Genomic DNA, 22,174 nt, shown 5'->3' with positions numbered 1-22,174 from the left:
GTTTTCTTCAATGTTTTTTGTACTTCCTACTTTCCCTGCTGATTCCTTAATGATATTCACTAAATTCAAATTTATATCTTCCACGCTGTCCTCGTTAGTTCTTAGAGCTTCGAATCTATTCTTAATTTCTAACTGAAATTTCTTATTATTATCCTTAACCTTTGCAAAGCTTATTTTCCTTTTTAAAACTAGTTTATTTCTCTCGGCTCTGAAGTTGAATTTAGCTGTACATCTTACCATTCTATGGTCACTACCTATGTTGACTTTATTTATCACCGTAACATTGCTAACACTTTTGCTCTCATATCCTAATATGAAGTCTATTTCGTTCTTTGTTGTTCCATTTGGACTTCTCCACGTCCATTTACGACCTACACGCTTTTGGAAGAAAGTGTTCATTATCCTCATATTGTAGTTCTCTGCAAAATTGACTAACATCTCACCTCTGTCATTTCTTTCACCTACTCCAAACTTCCCAATGCACGTCTCATCTCCCATCTTCTTCCCTACTTTAGCATTAAAGTCTCCTATTACCAAAGTGTACTTACTTTTTTCTTGATCCATTACTTGACTTAAATCATCATAGAAGGACTCAATTTCCTCGTCTGAACTCTGTGAAGTTGGTGCATAAACCTGAACTATTTTTAGAGTGTACCTTTTACACAGCCTAATCACAATCCAAGCTACCCTGTCCGATAAACTACTGAATTTGATTACGTTACCAGCAACCTCTCGGTTGATCAAGAATCCTACTCCACTAGATCTTTCTTTGTCCTTATCTTTATAGTAGAACAGGTGGTGACCATCTTGTAATTGTATCAGCTTTTCTTCCGTTCTTCGGACTTCGCTCAGTCCTACGATGTCCCACTTGATGTTGTCTAGCTCTTCCATTAAACTCTCCAGTCTGTGGTCTTCTGAGAGACTTCTTACGTTGTAAGTATAGATCTTCATTTTCTTCATGTTGTTTAATGTCCAAGACTTGGATCTGCTTGGACAGTGCTTACTCACATTCGGTGGCACACTGCCCGTAAGCACATGAGGCAATGCGGTTGGACCTTTAGGAGACGATGATCCAACAGGAACGCCCGGTTTTGTTTTGATTGTGCTATTCATATTCATGTTGGCTATGAAGGGGGGTTGGCAGTAATCTCACCTCCTTGCCAACTGGTTTCTGGTGAGATATTTCTCTGGTGTCACCTTATTATATTCGGTGAAGCCCTATATCTATAGGGTGCCCAATGGTCCACGCCGTCATTATGACGGTACCCCATATATCTATGAGGAATTTCCCTGTTCGCCATCAGGGACGTGTCAGTTAGCAGTGGGTCCTGCGACTGTGTGTGTGAGCTGCTCTTTGTCTGATCTTTCTTACAAAACCTGTTCGATATGGGTGACCCTGCAGAGATTTCCTCTCTATCGACACAGCTTTTGTAATCATTAAGATTCTCAAGCCTATCCACCACGTCAAGGTGTCAACTCGCGGATATGTATATATATATATATATATATATATATATATATATATGTATATATATATATATATGTATATATGTATATATACATATATATATATGTATATATATATATACATGTATATATAGATAGATATATATATACATATATATGAGTGGAAGGTGGCAAGGGGACGCAGGATGGTGCAGGGGTGAATATTCTCTTACGTTTCGACGGATGTCTTCCTCAGAGAGACTACAGACTATCAGATTTTGTGGACATCATATACCCCCGTTCTGGCTCATCTTGCCGCCCGTCTGGGAATGGAGCCCGCTGATTGGCTAATCGTTCCCCATCCCTTGCGAGCTAGCGCAGCTAAGGTCATTCTCGCTGCGGGTCGCGCCAGGCTAACATGTCCTTCTCGGTGATTGGTGACTGGGCTCGTTGTGATGTGTGCGGCTTCTATGGTTTTCCTTAATCTCTTTCCCAGTCCTTGGTGGAGAACCTCGACGTTATTCCACTTGGGGAGATGTTCGTGTGGATCTTCGTGTACCACCAAGGAGTTGGAAGTTCTGTAGTGGCGTAGATCACTCTTGTGTTCGTACACTCTTTTCTTTTCGATGCCACGCGATGACTCTCCGTAGTACGCGGCCGGTCATCCTCCGCATGGAATTTTGTAAACGATGCTGTTCACTCCTGCGTCATCCTGCGTCCCCTTGCCACCTTCCACTCATCTGTCTCCACTTTATAATACATATATACACACACACATATATATATATATATATATATATATATATATATACATACACACACACACACACACACACACACACACACACACACACACACACACACACACACACACACACACACATATATATATATATATATATATATATATATATATATATATATATAACTACAAAGTAATGCCGTAATACATTCGTAAAACTCAACAAGAACCCACTGTGTTGGATAAGAAGAAATGAAATAGACGATATCTATATATTTCGATCACGGACTGTGATCCATTTCAGTGGAATGCGTATTACACTGAAGAGGATCGAAATATATGGATCGAAATATATGGATATCATGTATTTCATTTCTTCTTATCCAACACAGTGGGTTCTTGTTGAATACACACACACACACACACACACACACACACACACACACACACACACACACACACACACACACACACACACACACACATATATATATATATATATATATTTATATATGTATGTATATATATATATGTATGCATATATGTATGAATGTATATATTTATATATATGGTATATATGTATATATGTATATATATATGTATGCATATATGTATGTATATATATATGTATATAGTATATATATATATGTATATATATATACATATATATGTATATATAAATATATACATATATATTATATATATATGTGTGTGTGTGTGTATATATATACATACATATATACATATATATAAATATATATATACACATATATGTATAAATATATATATATACATATATATATATATGTATATAATATATATATATACATATATATATATACATAAATATATACATATATATATATTTATATTATATGTATATATAGTTACATATAGATATATATATATGTATATATAAATATATATATATACACATATGTATACATATATATATGTATATATATAAATATATATATACACATATGTATATATATATATATATACATATATATATATATATATATATATATATATATATATATATATATATATAACATATATTTGTATATATATATAGATAGATATATACGTATATATATGTATATATATATATATATATATATGTATACACATATATATATATGTATACACATATATATATATATATATATATATATATATATATATATATATATATATATATATATATATACATACATACATACATATATATAACCTCTCTTATCTGAGTTCCCTTCATTCTCCACAGAAACCTTTTCGTTTCCACTCTCTTCCTTTACCTCCTCCTCCTCCTCCTCCTCCTCCTCCTCGCAGCAACTTCTCGTCTTTTGTTCTTCTTGGGCATTAGAGGAGAAACGATGACGTCACATGGCGTTTTAATGACGTCAAATGACGCGTGGGAGACGGAAGCCTTTAGAACATATGGATGGAGGAAGAGGGTTATTCCAAGTGGTGGTGGTGGTGGGGGGCGCAGAGGAGGAGGAGGAGGAGGAGGAGGAGGTGGGGAATGAATGTTGGGGGGATATTTTGAAAAGAGAATCGGGGGTCGGGGGGCGGCGCGTAAGATACTTTGCCTATGACATTTCTCTCTCTCTCTCTCTCTTTCTTCCTCCCTCTCTTTCTTTCTCTTCCTCCCTCCCTCCCTCTCTCTCTCTCTCTTCCTCCCTCCCTCTCTCTCTCTCTCCCCCACTCCCTTTCTCTCTCCTCCTCTCTCTCTTTCGTGATGCCTATGGAGAAAACTGTAGACATCCTTGGGAAAAGAGGAAGAAATTAGAATTAATCAATTATTATTAATTATTATCATTATCATTATTATCATTATTAATTATAATTATCATTATTATTGTTATTATTATTATTATTATTGTTATCATTATTATCATTATTATTACTATCATTATCATCGTTATTGCTATTATTAATATTATTATTATCATTTTATTATGAGAAGATTGGAGAGATACACAGGGACAAAGGAAGAAAATGTTAAGAAAAATGATTATACTGACCAGAAAAAGGTTAAGAAAAATGCACAAATGGGCTAGACAAAAGGTAAAGAAATGTATATATTCACTAGACGAAAGGTAAGAACGTTGTTGTTGTCTCAGAAGGAGGGTTTGGGCGCTCAAAGAAGGCTAAAAACAAATACGACTGATAAGGGTCAAGTTAGAGTGCATAAGACCCGTTTAGGTTGGCCTGGGTTAGGCTAGGCTAGGTCAGCTTAGGTTAGGTAAGGTTAGATTAGAATGTGTTAGATTAGAATGGGTTAGGTTAGGTTATATTGGGTTATGATGGGTTGTGGTAGGTTTGGTTAGGTTAGGTTAAGATTGGGTTATGATGGGTTGTGGTAGGTTAGGTTTGGTTAGGTTAGGTTAAGATTGGTTAGGTTAAGATGGGAGAATGACTTGTGATCGGTAGTCATTAACTTCCCGGATGAGAGCTCAGATCACGTACACAGGCCGATCTATAAGTACTGTTTTGGCCCTATGTAACACACACACACACACACACACACACACACACACACACACACACACACACACACACACACACACACACACACACACACACACACACACACACACACCGATTCCCCTTGCTCAAGGGAGACAGGGACGGGCTGTGGTGTCACTGAAAGCTTTCACGACGGGAATTTGGTGAGAGAGAAGAAAGGCAACTGGAGGTAAGAAAGGGAAGGGAAGGTAAGAAAGAGGTAAATGATCACTTCGACAATACATGCAGACGTTTACCACCAGAAATACCTTCAGTCCTGCTTGGTCGGGGGGACCCGCTCCTCTCCCATCCCCTTCCCGTCGTCTTCCTTGATTCTGGGTTCTTGATCAATTGCAGGGAAGGGGTTCCGTGTAGGCCCTATAACCCCCCCCCGTCCCCCCCCACAACATCCCTCCTGTCCTATCAACCCAAGAAGCCAGCCATGATGAAACATAGAGAGAGAGAGAGAGAGAGAGAGAGAGAGAGAGAGAGAGAGAGAGAGAGAGAGAGAGAGAGAGAGAGAGAGAGAGAGAGAGAGAGAGAGAGAGCAGGTCGGTCTTCCCCCACCCCTGCCCACCCCCTCTTGGCTCCTTTGGGATGACGGGTGACATATTGTTTCATTTCACGCTTCTGCCATCGGGGCTGGCTCCCCCCCCTTTCCCCTCACCTCCCCAGGCGCCTCCGTACACACGCCCGCATTCGTACACACACACACACACACGCGCGCGCGCTTGCACAAAAAATATTCAATCAGAAGTTACTTCATATATCCCCTTCCTTTTAGTAATACATGTGGAAGTATATTAAATCAATCTTGATGGTTAGTTTTGTAGAATGAAGTCGATTGTTGAAGCGGAGTCTGTTATTGTTTGTTGATCTGAGTCGTGGTCGCAGCGTCGTCGTCGTCGGTTGGAAAGTTCTGGAACCGAATTTCCGATTTCGCCTCGGATATCTTGGGAGCAGGGTTGCCGTTTCGTAGAATTTTGTACCTAAATACATATCAGTAGGCTGTTCAAAACATTTAAAAACTCAAGCTGTTGTCTAAAAAAACACTTAACTAGTTATCAAATAATAAATGGTACATCAAAATATGAATTTTATTGGTAATTATGTTAATTATGATATATTGTACCCCAAAAGATACGTTTTTACGGTGTAGAAAACAAAATTACGCTTAAGTTTCAGCTTTCTTTTTGCGATAATAATATAAAAAATATTTTTATATATTTTACTGAATATGTTAGGGCATGAGGTTCTTGAAACACAATGGCAAAAGCCGACAAGACTGTGAGAATCAACACCGTGTGAGATCGAAACCTTTATTGGTACGACGTTTCGCTTGTTACAGCTTTTTCAAGTACAGACATATGCCATATGTCTGTACTTGAAAAAGCTGTAACAAGCGAAACGTCGTACCAATAAAGGTTTCGATCTCACACGATGTTGATTCTCACATGAGGTTCTTATATACATTCAAGAATAAAAAACTAGAACCAACATTTTGTCAAAGTTTGATAAGTATATCTTGGTATGGAAGTCTACACACGCCCGAGAAAAATGTATGCCCCGGTATGGCAACACTCCCATTCTACACGGCAGTGTAGAAAACGCGGCATCCCTGTGTGGTAGCTAGTTTGGTTTTATTATTCACTCGGAAATACACAAAGATGTTTGTCAAAGTTGGTACATATAGTGCACTGACTGCTACAACAATGTGTTGAAAGTCGGGTCAAGTTTCTGTTATGTGAAGTTGCTGTTGTGTTTACTTCTCAAAATCGGTTGGGTTTCTCGGAAGCCAAATGAAATCTTTTCGTTAGGTTAGAAAAATATTTTGAAATACTTCAGAGGTTTACATTGTGACTTGGCTTGTTATTAAAGTGAAAAATAGTTATTCTAGTTAGAATGACCTCCGCCAAGCCATACTTTTATGGAAGTACCTAGTTTGGGCCATATGGTCTCTTGCATTTTCCTTCATTCTTATGTTTTTATGTAAGTTATTTTCGTTCACGATTTCCGCCAAGATTATTTGCTACTTGGGTCTTTTCTATTTTACGGCATGTAGAATTTTTAGGTTAGGTTTCAGATTGATATTCATTTCTTACCTCTCTTAAGTTGTTAAAATCAACTGCATGACGTAAAATGGAAAATATTCTGCTACTTTACTCTATTTGTTCTTAGCAAATTTGATGGGAGTTACGAGGTACATATTGTACTTTTCTCTCGGGAGAATTAGATAATTTAGCGCAGCCTTGCCAAGAAACTATGGAGAGGCTTGTAAATTTTTAATAATGCACACACACGCGATGTGGCATTAGAAAATTAAATATTAATTTTGTAAATTATAATACATCAACGTAATATACGTTTTTCTTGGCGGGAATCAATAACCGAAAGGGTTGCTCAAAGACTCGAACAAACTGGAACTGATTAAGACACCATCTTTATTTTGGTAGATGCGGAGGTCGAAGAAATGAAAATATGATCAATTCGTTTATTCTAATTTAACCTACTTACGTAACCTAACCTACCTAACCTAACCTGCATTTAGTAATGCGGTATATGTAATTCTAGAGTTACATCAGGGTCGTTGTCGTCATCGTCTTCGACCTCCGAATCTATAAAAAAAAAAAAAAAAAAAAAAAATGGCGTCTCAAGAAATTGCAGCAACCTTTTGGTTTCCTCCATGAAAAAGATATATTACGTTGATGTATTATAATTGACACAATTACTATTTAATTTTTGCTATATCGCGTAGGTGTGTATTTCTAAAAAAAAAAAAGATAACGAGACGTTAAACATTGTACTGGAAAACAGTGTTGTCAAGGCGGGTTTTCTTAAATATTATGATTTAAACTCTTTATTTGACATCACTGTCCCTGGCAAGCAAAACCAAGGTTGACCTAAATGTGATTTACTAACGAAACAAATCTCGAGTTGTCTCTGGGTGGTGTCAAATTGTAAATTTTGTTCATAATAATCGAAGGACAAGGATGCGGTTGAGGTGGCAGAGGTGGTGAGCACGTTTAAAATAGGAACCACAAGGAATCGTAATGATAATGATGATTTTACGGCATGCAGAATTTTTAGCTTAGGATTAGGTCAGGACAGGTTAGGTTAGGTTTCAGATTAACATTCATTTCTTACCTCGTTTAAGTTGTTGAAATCAATTTCATGCCGTAAAATGAAAAATGTCCTAATCATGATCTACGGAGCTGCCTAGTGTAAGCCTTATGGTCTCTTGCAGTCTCCTTCATTCTTATTTCCTTATGATACTAAGCATACACTTCCACCTTGCCATATTCATTACAAAATTATTTTGAGGCGAGGGGGGGGGGCACGAGGCTTATTGTTTTGGGTTTTGATTAATTATTAGGAGAAATGTCGAACAGGCGCCATCCCCAACAGCCAGCCTGTATATTTTTCTGAAAATTTACAATATATACATGACATACTATATATATATATATATATATATATATATATATATATATGTGTGTGTGTGTGTGTGTGTGTGTGTGTGTGTGTGTGTGTGTATGTGTGTGTGTGTGTGTGTGTGTGTGGACCGATGGACTGAATTTGGGTCTTACCTTCTGCCTCCTCTTTCCCTCCGTCAGATCTCCCCCCCCCCTCCCCCACTCCTTTGCCCTCCCCCACGGGGGTTAAGTGTCGAGGGCGGGGGGCATACGGTTGGTGGGGGGGATGGGGGGCTTTCCATTATCATAGAAATTGACGCATCGATCATACCAGATTATGGGGAGAAGTGGGGTGAAGGGGAGATGTCGTGGATGGGGGGGGGGTTTGTGTACGTATGGGGAGATGGGTATTGGGGGGTTACTTGTGGGGGGGAAACAGAATCGTCTGGTGGCACAGAGGACACTATCCCCCCATTCCCCCCTTCAACAAAATTCGTGGGGGGAGGGGAGGTTACCCCCCCCGTCTTCCCACCTTCACCCCAGAGGGGGGCGATTTAACCCCCCCCCCCATCACTTGCATATGGAGGAACAGAAACTCCACTAGACGCCCTCCACCACCTCCTCCTCCTCCTATCTTCCTCTTTCTACCCTCCCTCCTCCTCCTCCTCCTCCTCTCTTCCTCTTTCTACACTCCTTTCTCCTCCTTCCTCTCCTCCTCTTCACTTTCTCTTCCTATTTCTCTCTTAGACTTTCTACTGTATCCCCTCTTCCTCCCCCCCCTCCCCCCGTCTCTCCCCGGCGTCCAGCGAAGACCAGAAGACAACAGGGCCGCGTGGAAATAGCCAAAGACCGGGAAAGGCTATTTTCACGTGGAGGGGGACGTGGAAGTAATCCGCGGCGGATGGCCGACTAATTTCAGTGGATATATATATATATATATATATATATATATATATATATATATATATATATATATATATATATATATTTTTTCTTAATTTATTTATTTATTTATTTATTTATTTATTTTTTATTTTTTGGTCACGGCTGGACCAGCTGTAGATGGGGGAACTTCCCTCCTTGCAGAACGCAATGGGTGGGGGTGACTTGCTGAGGTCGTGGGAACGTGTGTGGGTCTGATTCTTCACCCGTCCATAGTCGTGGACCACGTGCTACACACGTGATCGGCTCCGCGGTGATAGCCCAGAGATCGTATACAGGCACGCCCGGGCACACACACACACACACACACACACACACACACACACACACACACGACTCGATGGCGCAGTTGGTAGAGTTCTTGGCCGCCACTATGGCGATCCGGGTTCGAATCCCGACCAGGGCTGAAATAATTTCAGTATCGCTGCGCTACGAGTTGTTACTCCAACTCGTGGGCATGTGGGTGTGCGTGTAAGGTCTTCCGGGAGGGAAATAGCTGTCGATCACGAGTCCAACACGTGATCCAAGACCATGGTGGTGAATCATACATACGAGTACACACACACACACACACACACACACACACACACACATATATATATATATATATATATATATATATATATATATATCCCCTTGCACAAGGGGGACAGTAACGGGTCGCAGTTTTATTAAATCTTTGAAGCCCTGAGCAGGACTCGATCTCGGGCCCGCACCGTCGCGAGACCTTGACGCTATCCACGACACCAGCAAGTAAGCAAGGAAGCCGCCATCACCGGCGCTTCTGTCCCCGTTAGGTGGACTCGTTAGGCTAGGCTTTGGTCAAGGAGGGACAGACAGACAGACAGAGAGAGAGAGAGAGAGAGAGAGAGAGAGAGAGAGAGAGAGAGAGAAAGAGGGGGGAGAGAGTGGCTAAAGATAGAGAAAGAGAGAGTGGGGAGAGGAGAGAGAGAGAGAGAGAGAGAGAGAGAGAGAGAGAGAGAGAGAGAGAGAGAGAGAGAGAGAGAGAGGCTAAAGATAGAGAAAGAGAGAGGGGGGAGAGAGAGTGGCTAAAGATAGAAAGAGAGAGAGAGAGAGGGGGGCTAAAGATAGAGAAAGAGAGAGAGGGGGGAGAGAGGTGAGGAGAGAGAGAGAGAGAGAGAGAGAGAGAGAGAGAGAGAGAGAGAGAGAGAGAGAGAGAGAGAGAGAGAGAGGGTGAGAGAGAGTGGCTAAAGATAGAGGGAGAGAGAGAGAGAGGTGGCTAAAGATAAAGAGAAAGAGAGGGTGAGAGAAAGAGAGGATAAAAAGAGAAAGAAAGAGGGTGGGGGTGGGGGGATTTAAATGGCCGAGGAGTGGGAGGAGGAGGAGGAGGAGGCGGCGAGTTGTGCAGGGAAGGAAGGAAGGAAGGAAGGAAGATATACTTTATTTCTTTATCCTTTAATTTGATTATTTCTTTATTTACACAGATGAAAACACTCACTCACTCACTCACTCTCACTCTGTGTTTGTGTTTTCCTTTCCTCCCCTCCCCCTTCCATCTCCCCTCGCCCCCCCCCTCCTCCCCGTCCTGGGGAGGTTAACTTGGTTTTCCTCCCTAGAGTGTGACGTCACGCTTTGGGGCTATGTCGTCGTCGTCGTCACGGCCAGACTTTGCGAAAGAAAGGGGGAAAAAACGACTTTTGTTGTCGTTACTTTCTGGAGCATTTTGATCAAAATAACACTAATAATTACTCACACTAATAATAAGAATAAGATATATATATTATATATATATATATATATATATATATATATATATATATATATAACCATGAAGCCAATCACATACTACTTCATGACGTCACTGAAGTCATGCGGGTGTGACGTAACACTGGCGTTATACTGTAGGTATGACGTCACAACGCATGTGCTGACGTCTCAACCCTCCAGGTGGGGGGGATAGGCTTTTCCCCCTCCCCTTCCCCTTCCCCCCACCACCCCTTCTCCGTTCTTTCCCCCTCCCCCCCCAGAAAGTCCCCCCTCCCCCCCACATCCATTTTTAGAGGACAAGACAATGTAGATAACTAAATAGATAAACAAATAAACAAACAAACAAACAAGATCTTCATTGTCTTCTCTTTCCCAACGAAACCCTGAGGCAACGTCACACTGCAGGCATGACGTCACACTGCAGATGTGACGTCACGCTGCTGCTGCTGCTGCAGGGGGGGCGTGACGTCCAGATGCTGCTGCAGGAGGGGGTGGGGGGGTGCGGCGTGACGTACTCGACCCAACCCCGAAGTCTATTGCCATCCCGGATCTAATGCCCTTCTTCTTCTTCTTCTTCTTCTTCTGGGGGCTTTCCGGGGCAGCCATCCAATCAGAATGCACGTCGCACGCTGGCTGACTCCCTATTGGCTGCTTTGAATCATGGCGGGTGACGTCATGTCGCTGGCAGCCCCCCGTATATCATGGAACGCCGTCTTTGTAATTCAAACTTTGATCATCCATTCCTCATCATTTCTTCTCCTCCTCCTCCTCTCTTTCCCACTCGCTCCTCTTCCTCCTCCTCTCTTTCTCACTCACTCCTCTTTAATAGAATCATCTGGCGCTGCTTGGATGGAAGCTGTTGTGGGCGTGAATGTCTTGTTGTCATAAAGCATCGCTCACCAACCTTCCTTCCGGCTCGTCCTCTTATGTTTGTCCGGTGGGGCGGTGGGGGGGCTGTTACAACAGGAGGCCCCCCCCCACCCACCCCCCGAGGAGGAGTGACCCCCCCTCTCAAAAATAATGGACCCTCCCAGGTGTCCTCCCACCCCTACGTGTGAAATAATGGACTCTACCAAGGGTAGACGACCCCCTTTCCATGGGCGAAAGAGGGGACGAAGATATTTGAAAAGGGGGCGGATTGGTGGAGGCGTCTCGCGACTTCTTATGGACCAAAAGGTCGCAAGCCACGCTCCATTAGTGAAGGAGTTTAGGTTGTCCTTATTCTTATTTATTTATTTATCTATTAATTTTTGTCCTGATCCTGACAAGTCTATAACCTATGTACTGCTTCCGTCAGAAGCTCGTTTCCTTTGTTCCAGGGCTTTGAACTCGGATCACTGGCTGGATGTCAATAAAATTTTGTCCTTTTAAGTTTGTCTACGTTGTTTCGTGACGTCATTCTTTTTCTATGGCGTCACGTCATTTGTCACGTTCCCCTTCCGTGACGTCACGCCGTCTGTGACACGTTATTCATCTTCTATGACGTCACGTCGTTTCCCTTCTGTGACGTCACGTCACTTCTATTCTGGTACGTCACATCGTTTTCTCTTGCTAATCACTATCAGTTTTCTGACGTCACGTCGTTAACGGCCTTGTGACGTCACGCCGATTCCGTGACGTCACGTCGTTCCTCTTTTGTGATGCTGCGTCGTCGCTTTAATTGTCTACTTTGATTTAGGTATTATGGTTACCTTTCTAGAACGCCTCGGAATAAATCTTAGACTATTCTCCTCAAACTGGTCCTTCCTCCTCCTCCTCCTCCTTCTTCTTCTTCTTCTTCTTCTCTTGGTGGGTCAAGCCTTCGTCCCTCCATGTATTGCAAAGGCGTTGGAATGCTGCCTTCTAATTGGTCGACCGTCGGAGACGGGGGCGGAGCGTCGGGGGCAGCGCGCCGCGCGTTGATTGGTCCGTTCCGGCCGCTGACTGACGCGTCACGGGCGAGGCACGCTCCCATTGGCCCAGGCGAGATAGCAGTTATAAAAATGTCAGTCGACTTTAAAGTTTATGTTGACTTATATGAAAAAAAAAAAAACATTGAGCAGCAGATTTCCCTTTCCACTCCTCCTCGTCTTCGTCCATCTCATCCTCCTCCTCTCCTCTTTGTCTTTGAGCGGTCAAGTTTGAATGAAATCGCTAGGCGTCATCTTTTTCTCTTTCCCCCAATTGCTCCCTCTTCTTTCTCCCGTCGCCAACCCCCCCCCCTACCCCACCCCCACCCCCGGCCCAACATGGCCTGAATAAAGATGAGTTTCTGATAACGAAAGAATGTTGTGCGACTCCGGTCCGTAGGGGCTGCCGGAGGGTGTCACTGCTATCTGGGGAATTATTACTATTATTATTGTTATTCTTGCTATCGTAATTATCCTTTGGATGGTGATCAAGGAACGTTTATAGCCTTGGGACGAACGTCACAAGGAGAGATTAAGGAAGAAGAAGACGAGGAGGAGGAGGAGGAGGAGGAGGAAGAGGAGGAGGTAGCGAGGAGAAGGAGGGAGGGAGGGAGGGAGGGGGGCCTCAAACTTAAATCTTGTTTGAAATATAGTGAAGGTTATTTCCTAAATGGTATTGCTTTGACACCATATTGACTACAGAAGTCTTGGCTGATGCGAAGAAGAAGAAGAAGAAGAAGAAGAAACCGTTAATATTGACCGAGAGACGGGGGCCGCCGAATTGAATTTAAATCTGAATGACCGTTTAACGGTCGCCGGGCAGACGCAGCGGTTTGAATTTGAATGGAGTGGATCAACGGCTTTGGCTCTAGATAGCCAATCAGATGTCTCGACTGAAAGGGACCTGAGCTGGTCCCGTGATTGTCAGGCCTTATCCTCCCGGATGAGAGCTCGTACCTTTGTGTAATCTATGGGCGGGTTTATGCACACACACACACACATCCGCTTGCTCAAGGGAAACAGTAATAACGTTTCGTATGACGCCGGGAGCTGCGAGTGAACTAGGACCCTCAAGCGTGGAAGAGCACGACGCTATCCCCCATGTCTATTTGGTGAATCATTGAGGTCTGTATTCCGCATGTATTAATTTGTGTGAAATATTGATCCTTTTGTTTACAAATTAGGTTGAAATATTCAGTGTCTGGCACCCAAGTACCTAAAACTATCTACTTCCTCCAGTCTCTCTCCCTTAATGCTCACTTCCAGTCTGCTGCCACTTTCACCCTTTGTACATCTCATCACCTTACTTTTACCCACATTTATCTTCAATTTTCTTCTTTCACACACTCTCCCAAACTCTGTCACTAACTTCCTCAGATCCTGCTACAAGTGCGGTGTCGTCCACAAACAACAGCTGGCTCACCTCCCACTTTTCTCCTTTTTCTTTAACCATCTCCAATCCCTGACCCACCACCCTTGCATTTACCTCTCGCACCCACCACCCCATCCATGTATAGATTGAACAGCCAGGGCAACATAACACATCCCTGACAAAGTCCCACCTTTACCTCAAACCGTTCACTCTCTCCATTTCTAATCCTAACACAAGCTCTACTACTCTCTTAAATACTCTTAACAGCTTTCCTCCTATCCCATATATCTGCAGTACCTCCCACAGTGTCTTCCGAATTTGCAGATATTGTGATACATTCTGTGGAACCAGAGAGAGAAAGAAATTTTCTGAAAATCTGACAGCATTTTTGATGGAAATTGTTAGATGTGCCAATTTGGCCTAATCTTGCCCTAGAGGGAAAGATTCGTCCATAAAGAAGCACTGTGAGGTACACGTGAGGAACCACCTGGACACAAGGGTGTGTGTGTCTGTGTGCGGCCCAGCCAAAGTTGAGGCTCTGGCTGGATTTCTGCCTTTCTGCCTGTAGCGCCCGCACCTTTGGGCCAAGTGGTCTCCAAGCGATGCCTGCAGGAGGCCTCGTGGTCTAACTGGGGTGAGCCGGTGGCCAAAATGAACTCAAATCTCACTCAGGTGTGCCAATTGGACCAATCTTCCACCAGAAGGAGCTGGCTGGTGAGGTACATGGTAACGACTCAATCCCAATGGAATTTCTGAAGACAAACAAAAGAGATCATCCTGTTGCTTCTACATAAGCTCCTGATCCAATGTTGACTATAGATGCAACTCAAAAAAGACGCGCTTTTTTTATAAAAAAAAAAAAAAAAGATAAAAATAAAATAAAAATGGATATATATATTTTTTTTTTCCCCAGGCCCATAGACCATGATTAATTTGTGCATACCTTATTGTATATCCTATTTTATGTGTATGTTTAACCATTCATGACAAGGAAACTTGGAGTGTTTAATCTTTGAAGATTATACTAAGAGTAAATTTTGTAAGGTAGCCATATTGGCCCACATACAGTATCTACATTTGTTGCAGCATGAGTCTTGACTAAAAAGGACAATTACTCGTTTATTTTTATACTGTGTCTGATGTCTCTTTGGATAAGGTAGATACGCATATGTGGAGGGATGAATCAAGTACTTACACCTGTTTTCATATACTTGATATTTAATATCTGAACAAATTTGGACATGATTTTTTTGTTTAAACTTGCAATTAAATTTTTTTTTGTTTTTTGCATCAGTACACATGACACGAGAAACTTGGTCACCATAACACTGTATAAGAACAAAGGTGTTAAAGGCGACTGCGATAATGACAGTGGACTATCCCTTTTTGTAGGGAAAGCCTTTGCTCGTGCCATTCTGAAACGACTACACAGACTAGCAGATAGGGTGTTACCCGAGAATCAGTGTGGATTTCATTCGAGCAGATCAACCCTTGATATGATCTCACTACCCCAACTGCAAGAAAAAATGTTGTGAACAGCAAAGACCACTATTGCGTTTTTTTGACTTGACCACAGCCTCTGACACAGTCAGCAGATCAAAACTATACCGAGTGCTCAAAGCCATTGGCTGTCCACCATCCCCTTCTAAGAACAATAAGATCTTTCTATGAGGAAATGCAATCCAGTATCCAAAACAAAGGCTCAAGATCTGACAGATTTGAGATCAAAAGAGGTGTTAAGCAAGGCTGTGTCCTTGCTCCGACATTATTCAGATTTTCATTTGCCGTTTTGCTTCCTTCAGGTAGCTTTTGAGGACTCTCCTGGTGATGTCTTCCTCCACTGGAGGTCAGATGATTCTGGCTGGCTTTTCCACCTGGCAAGGCTCAAAGTAAAGACCAAAAGCATTCAGACAACAATGTGTCAGCTACTCTTTGCAGATGATCATTTACTGCTGTCCTCATGTATCTTTCCTTCAAAACTCTTTCCTCCATTCAAGTAATTTGCCTCTCAGTCCTCCAATTTGCACACAAGTCAACTGTGAGGTACATATACCAAAGGCTTTTTCCTCTTACATGGGGGGTAGCCAAAAAGAAAAAGGCATAGAAACTACTCCCACCCATTCCATTTCCTATATATTCCACTTCCCTCCACCCTCCTCCCTCTTATCTTGGCACCTCCTGGATGATGGGTCATCCCTGCATCCTGTCCTCCACTACCCTGGGTCAGAAGCAGTGTTGCAAGACACAGGTCATCCACAGCAAGGCCTGTGAGGTACTTGATCAAACTGTGAGGTACTTTATCAAAACTTGATCAAACTGTGAGGTACTTTACCAGATGTCTTCTCTAGGTCCAGCTATATACAGTCCACCCAACCCCAACCCCGTCTCCCTCTCTCTCTCTTCTGCAGTTGTATTTTACGGGAAGGGGAGCTATGCTCGTGGTGTCCCGTCTTTGTATCTCATTTTATCTAAACTATTTATAAATTCATGTATTGTTTTTGCACACACTACTTTCTCATCTAACTTGTTCCAACTGTCTATTACTCTGTGAGGAAAGCTGTTCTGTGTGTGTGTGTGTGTGTGTGTGTATGCCATGAAGTCTGTCAAACTGAATGTTCATGACGATGCCGACATCTGCATGCAATACCCGAGGTGATTAACCTCTTCAATACGAGCCAAATATTTACGTGCATATCGGGTTGCCTGATGTATGATGATGCATCACAATATGTATATTACAAAATATAAAGTTACTGCTGTTATACGTTTTCTTTTTTATCCTGAATGAATATAACGTCACAGAAAATGTGATCAAGCCCGTTCACAGAATACAGGGATCACTTGGCTAAAACTACATACATACATATACCAAAGGCTTCCCCCCCCCCTTACACGGGGGGTAGCCAAAAAGAAAAAGGCAAAGAAACCACTCCCACCCATTCCATTTCCTATATATTCCACTCCCCTCCACCCTCCTCCCTCCTTCTCATCTTGGCACCTCCTGGATGACGGGTCATCCCTGCATCCTGTCCACTGCCCTGGGTCAGAAGCAGTGTTGCAAGACACAGCACATCCACAGCAAGGCCGTTTTATTGTTCTCTTTCACCCTGAATAAATATAACATGACAGAAAACGTGATCAAGAAAACCGTTCAGAATATGGGGGTCACTCGGCTACAACTACAAAATATAATCGGGAAGCCGATGCTGGCATTCTCGTATCCCTCGCTCACAGCTCATGATGCACACACATGCACCTTCATATTCAAGAGGTTCCCTTCGTTACCGACCCGTCAACCTTACGTAAACAAACGTTTCAAACCGTCCCACGAATGGCTGGAGCCTTATGTTTGTAAACACAGACACTTGCCACCACGTGGGTAGAAATAACCCAGAAACGGGGGCCTTGAGAGCCCTCAATACACACAGCGTATAACTGTGACACGTGTGTGTCACAGGGAGCACGCTCGGTTCCTGGCGGGTGCACTCAGCCGTGACACGCAGGTGTCACAAAACACACATCCGGTACTCAAGGGGGTTAACAAGGGTCCATCGTGGTACAATTTTAATTTGTTTGTGTCATTTGACATTTTGGAAAGAGACTCATCTGCTGGATTTCGAACCATTGCCTACGCGGCTTGTGTCTTGTAAGACAAAGATAGCGTGATCGGTAAGGTCTTTGTCTTACAAGACGCAAGCCGCATAGGCAAGGGTTCGAATCCCAGCAGATGAGTCTATTTCCAATTTTAATTTCTTGGGAAATTCACTCCAGTCGTCGAGTCATCAACGTGGATGGATGGGGCCTCCTGAACCGAGGAATTGAATCTTCCCAACACCAAGTACACACACAGTGACGGGTACTTCAAGCATGGTGCTTAATGATGTGGTGCCAAAGTTAATCTATTTAGCTATTTGGGTAGTCTCAAAACTTAGCTTGTATTTGCTAGATTTTTTTTTCTCATATTCATTTTGTTACAATAATCATTCTGTAATGAGTGTCAAAAATACATTTTACCAAATTCTGAAGATACTTTATTCCATAAACTTTAAAAAACAAATTCTTGTATCCTTTGAAATTTTCTTTCCACAGTATTTTCTTTTACACACAACCAACTCGAAAATTGGTTTCCTGGATCATCCCATGATAATACAATGTGTGTTAACAGTTTGGTTTCTCCAAATTACATCCAAACAGTTTGCCACCCCCCCAACCCCTAATTTATTTACCATTCCTGTGTAAAACCATGACTTGTTAGAAGCCTATGAATATATATATATATATTTTTTTTCTTAGTGAAGCTACTACCTAGCAGCACTTTATGTGAACAAAATGTTTCCTGAACTTGATGTAAATCAAACAGTCAGGTCCTGGTCCCAGTTCAGCTTGTGCTCCTTCTTGACGGCCTTCTTCTGCTTGTACTTGCGAACAAATCTGCAAATACAAAAATTTTCGGATATCAGACCAAATACAATATTTCCAACAGTCTGAAAAACTATCTTCATCTGATGCCCAACATACATACATATACCAAAGGCTTTTTTTTCCCTTACAAGGGAGGTTGCCCCCCCCCCCCAAAAAAAAAAAAAAAAAAAAAAAAAAAAAAAACAACCCCACCCATTCCATCCCCAATACACTCCACACCCCTCCCATCTTGGCACCTCCTGGATGACGGGTCATCCCTGCATCCTGCCCACTGCCCTGGGTCAGAAGCAGTGTCTCAAGACACAGCACATCCATGGCAAGGCTGCTTCATTAAATCGGTGAGCCCCCCTCTCCGTCCCCTCATGCAGACCATATCAGACCAAATAAAAATATTTCCAAAAGTCAGCACCCCTACACCAAGCAAAAGATACAAAGGTCCTCAAGGATAATTGAAACCTGTGCCAAAAGGCAACTCCTCATTATGTCCCTTCCGTCTCGGCTCACGGAGGGTCAGAGGCAATGCAGCAAGGTACAGCATTTCAATGGTAAGGCCCGACTCTCACTCCTCATCTACTCAAGTAGTATTTCTATCTATAATACCAAGGGCTTTTTTTTTTTTTTTTTTTTTTTTTTTTTAGGAATGTTCCCTTTTGGGGCTACAGGTAGTAGGACTCCTAATCCCATCCCCTGTCCCTTTTTTGTCACCTTTTACGACTCAAGTGGGAGTGGAATATATGGGAAATGAAATGGGTGGGAGCGATTTCTATGCCTTTTTCTTTTTGGCTACCCCCCCGTGTAAGGGGGAAAAGCCTTTGGTATATGTATGTATGTACCAAGGGCATTTATTCTCCCCCTTATATGGGAGGTAGCCAAGTACTTACTACCACACATTCCACACCCCTCCAACACCCTTCCCCCCCCCCCTCTCCCATCTTAGCTCCTCATGGATGGCTGGGTTATCCCTGTATCTCGCCCACTGCCCAGAAGGGTCAGAAGCTACGGAACAAGACGCTGCTTCACTTAATTGATGACCCCCCCCCCCTTCCTCTATTCCCTCATGCAGAAAAAGAGAAGACAGGTAGGATCCCTTTGGGCTGTGCGTGTCCAAAATATCCTTCATAACCACTCCCCCTCCATCCCCTCCCTTCTTTGCTCAACAGACATTCCCCTCAACCCCCCTTTCATCTCATCCATCCATCTCATCTTTGGTCATACCCTCAAGTTCACTCCTTTCGCCTCTGATTTCCACACCTCTTTTGGTAATCCTTCATCACTTGTTCTTTCCATGTGTCCAAACCATCCCAATACAGTGAGTCCTCATTATACGGTACATACAGTGAGACCTCTCGTTAACGGACGTTAATTAGCTGCGTTTGTGGTGTTTTCGCTGTGATTTTGGTGCTGTTGTTTAGTGCGTGCAATCACCATGCCACCCAAAAACCACTCCAATACACTGAAAACACAGCTAATTAATGTCTGCTAATGAGGTGTCTCACTGTATGCATTCCTGAAAACCTTACCGCAAATTGAAATTACCCTATACCGAACCCAAGTTTTGACTTAATGCAGACATACCTTCTCCCTGCTCTTTCCTCTTCAAAATATCTATTTTTACCTCCAAAACATGAGTGGATACCGTATCTGTGAATTTTTCTAACCGTAAATAGAATCGAGGGTAGTAATGACCAAATACCGAAACTGTGAATTTACCGGATAAAGAATTACCGTACGAGGAGGACTCGTTGTACTCTTTCATCTGCCCTACCTACCTGCCATCTCCTTTCCAGTTCCGCTCTCCTCTTTTCTCACTGGTAACCTCTACCATACCTCTCAGAGATTTCTTCTCAAACACATCTGTTCCTCTCTTGAATTCCATGTTTCTACCCTTCATAGAGTCTCCTTTTTGCATCCATTCCCAAAATGAACATAAGAATGAAGGAGACTGCAAGAGACCATAAGGCTTACACTAGGCAGTTCCATAAATGCCTATTTCTTATGACTTCTTCTAATCCCCCAAGGCATTTACTTTGTTTTCTCAGTCCACAATTTGCTTCCAGTGCCAAGTAGTAGTTGTAAAATACTGATATAATTACTACTACTATTATAATGGAAAATGATAATGGAAAATGGAAGAGAAGGCAGTGAGAGGATGGTGGGCTGAGTATTTTAGGGAGTTGCTAAATGTGAAGGAGGATAGGGAGGGAAAGGTAGTTGCAGTGGGAAGCGCTAAGAAAATGAGTGATGAGTGAGGAAAATGGAGGAGAAATAGGGAGGGATGAAGTGAAAGCAGCTGTTAAGATGATGAAAGTAGGTAAGGCACCTGGTCTGGATGGATGCCATGCAGAATGTCTGAAGAAAGGAGGTACAGTTATGGTGGACTGGCTGGTGAAGTTGTTTAATGTTTAAGAGAGGGTAGAGTGCCAGAGGACTGGAGGAGTGCCTGTATAGTTCCGCTTTAAAAGGGAATGGGGGACAAGTGTGAGTGTAGTAGTTTCAGAGGGATCAGCTTGTTGAGTGTAGTTGGGAAGGCTTATGGGAGGGTCTTGATTGAGAGGATTAGGAGAGGAACAGAGGGAGTAATTGGTGAGGAACAGTGTGGGTTTAGGACAGGTAGGGGTTGTGTAGATCAGATTTTTGTGGTAAGACAGATATGTGAGAAAGCTATAGGAAAAGGTAAGGATGTTTTTTGGGGTTTTATGGATCTGGAAAAGGCTTATGACAGAGTAGACAGGAAGGCACTGTGGGAGGTACTGCAGATATATGGGATAAGAGGAAAGCTGTTAAGAGCAGTCAAGAGTTTTTATGAGAGTAGTAGAGCTTGTGTTAGGATTAGAAATGGAGGGAGTGAATGGTTTGAGGTAAAGGTAGGACTTTGTCAGGGATGTGTTATGTCGCCCTGGCTGTTCAATCTTTACATGGATGGGGTGGTGTGAGAGGTGAATGCAAGGGTAGTGGGTCAAGGGTTGGAGATACATATACCAAGGTTTTTTCCCCCTTAAAAGGGAGGTAGCCAAAAAGGAAAAGGCATAAAATGATTCCCATCCATTCCATCCCCGAATACACTCCACACCCCTCCACCCTCCCTCTTATCTTAGCACCTCCTGGATGACGGTTGGAGATGATTCAAGAAAATGGAGAAAAGTGGGAGGTGAGCCAGTTGTTGTTTGCTGACGACACTGCCCTTGTAGCAGGATCAGAGGAGGGATTGAGGAAGTTAGTGACAGAGTTTGAGAAGGTGTGTGAAAGAAGGAAGCTGAAGATAAATGTGGGTAAAAGGTGATGAGATGTACAAGGGGAAAGAGTGACAGCAAGCTGGAAGTGAGCATTAAGGGTGAAAGACTGGAGGAAGTGGATAGTTTTAGATATTTGGGTGTGAATGTGGCAGGAATGGGAGGAGTGGGGGTGGAGGTAGGATGTAGATTGAGAGAAGCGAGTAAATGCCTTGGTGGATTGAAAAGTGTAATGAGAAATAGACACCTGGGATTGGATGCTAAGAGGAGGTTATATGAAGGAGTGATTGTGCCAACAGCATTGTACAGGGCAGAAACAGGGAACATGAGAGAGGAAGAGAGTAGGAATTTGAATGTGTCTGAGATGAGGTGTCTGAGAAATATGATAGGGGTTACTAGGCTGGATAGAGTGAGAAATGAGGAGGTGAGGAGAATGGGTGGAAAGGGAACTGGGAGATAGGGTTGATGAAAGAGTA

General features: G+C 42.6%; 2 protein-coding genes across 3 annotated transcripts in view; one reads left to right on the top strand and one right to left on the bottom strand.

Moving 5' to 3' along the window:
- LOC143031538 (uncharacterized) overlaps window positions 1-22,174 on the top strand; it is a 485,407-nt gene that overhangs the window by 413,100 nt on the left and 50,133 nt on the right. The window lies entirely within an intron of this gene.
- Window positions 17,319-22,174, bottom strand: part of LOC143031537 (ribosome biogenesis protein NOP53) — a 39,586-nt gene continuing 34,730 nt past the window's right edge. For both annotated transcript variants that reach the window (XM_076195505.1, XM_076195504.1), the window contains exon 10: window positions 17,319-18,477. In XM_076195505.1, the coding sequence (XP_076051620.1) occupies window positions 18,399-18,477 (79 nt within the window). In that variant the 3' untranslated portion in view covers window positions 17,319-18,398. The remainder of the gene's footprint in view (window positions 18,478-22,174) is intronic.

This window comes from Oratosquilla oratoria, chromosome 12, assembly GCF_046742065.1.
Source record: "Oratosquilla oratoria isolate Oo_2021 chromosome 12, ASM4674206v1, whole genome shotgun sequence".
NCBI classification, from domain to species: domain Eukaryota; kingdom Metazoa; phylum Arthropoda; class Malacostraca; order Stomatopoda; family Squillidae; genus Oratosquilla; species Oratosquilla oratoria.
The sequence above is the reverse complement of the archived record's forward strand: the minus strand, read 5'-3'. Positions and strand labels throughout refer to the sequence as shown.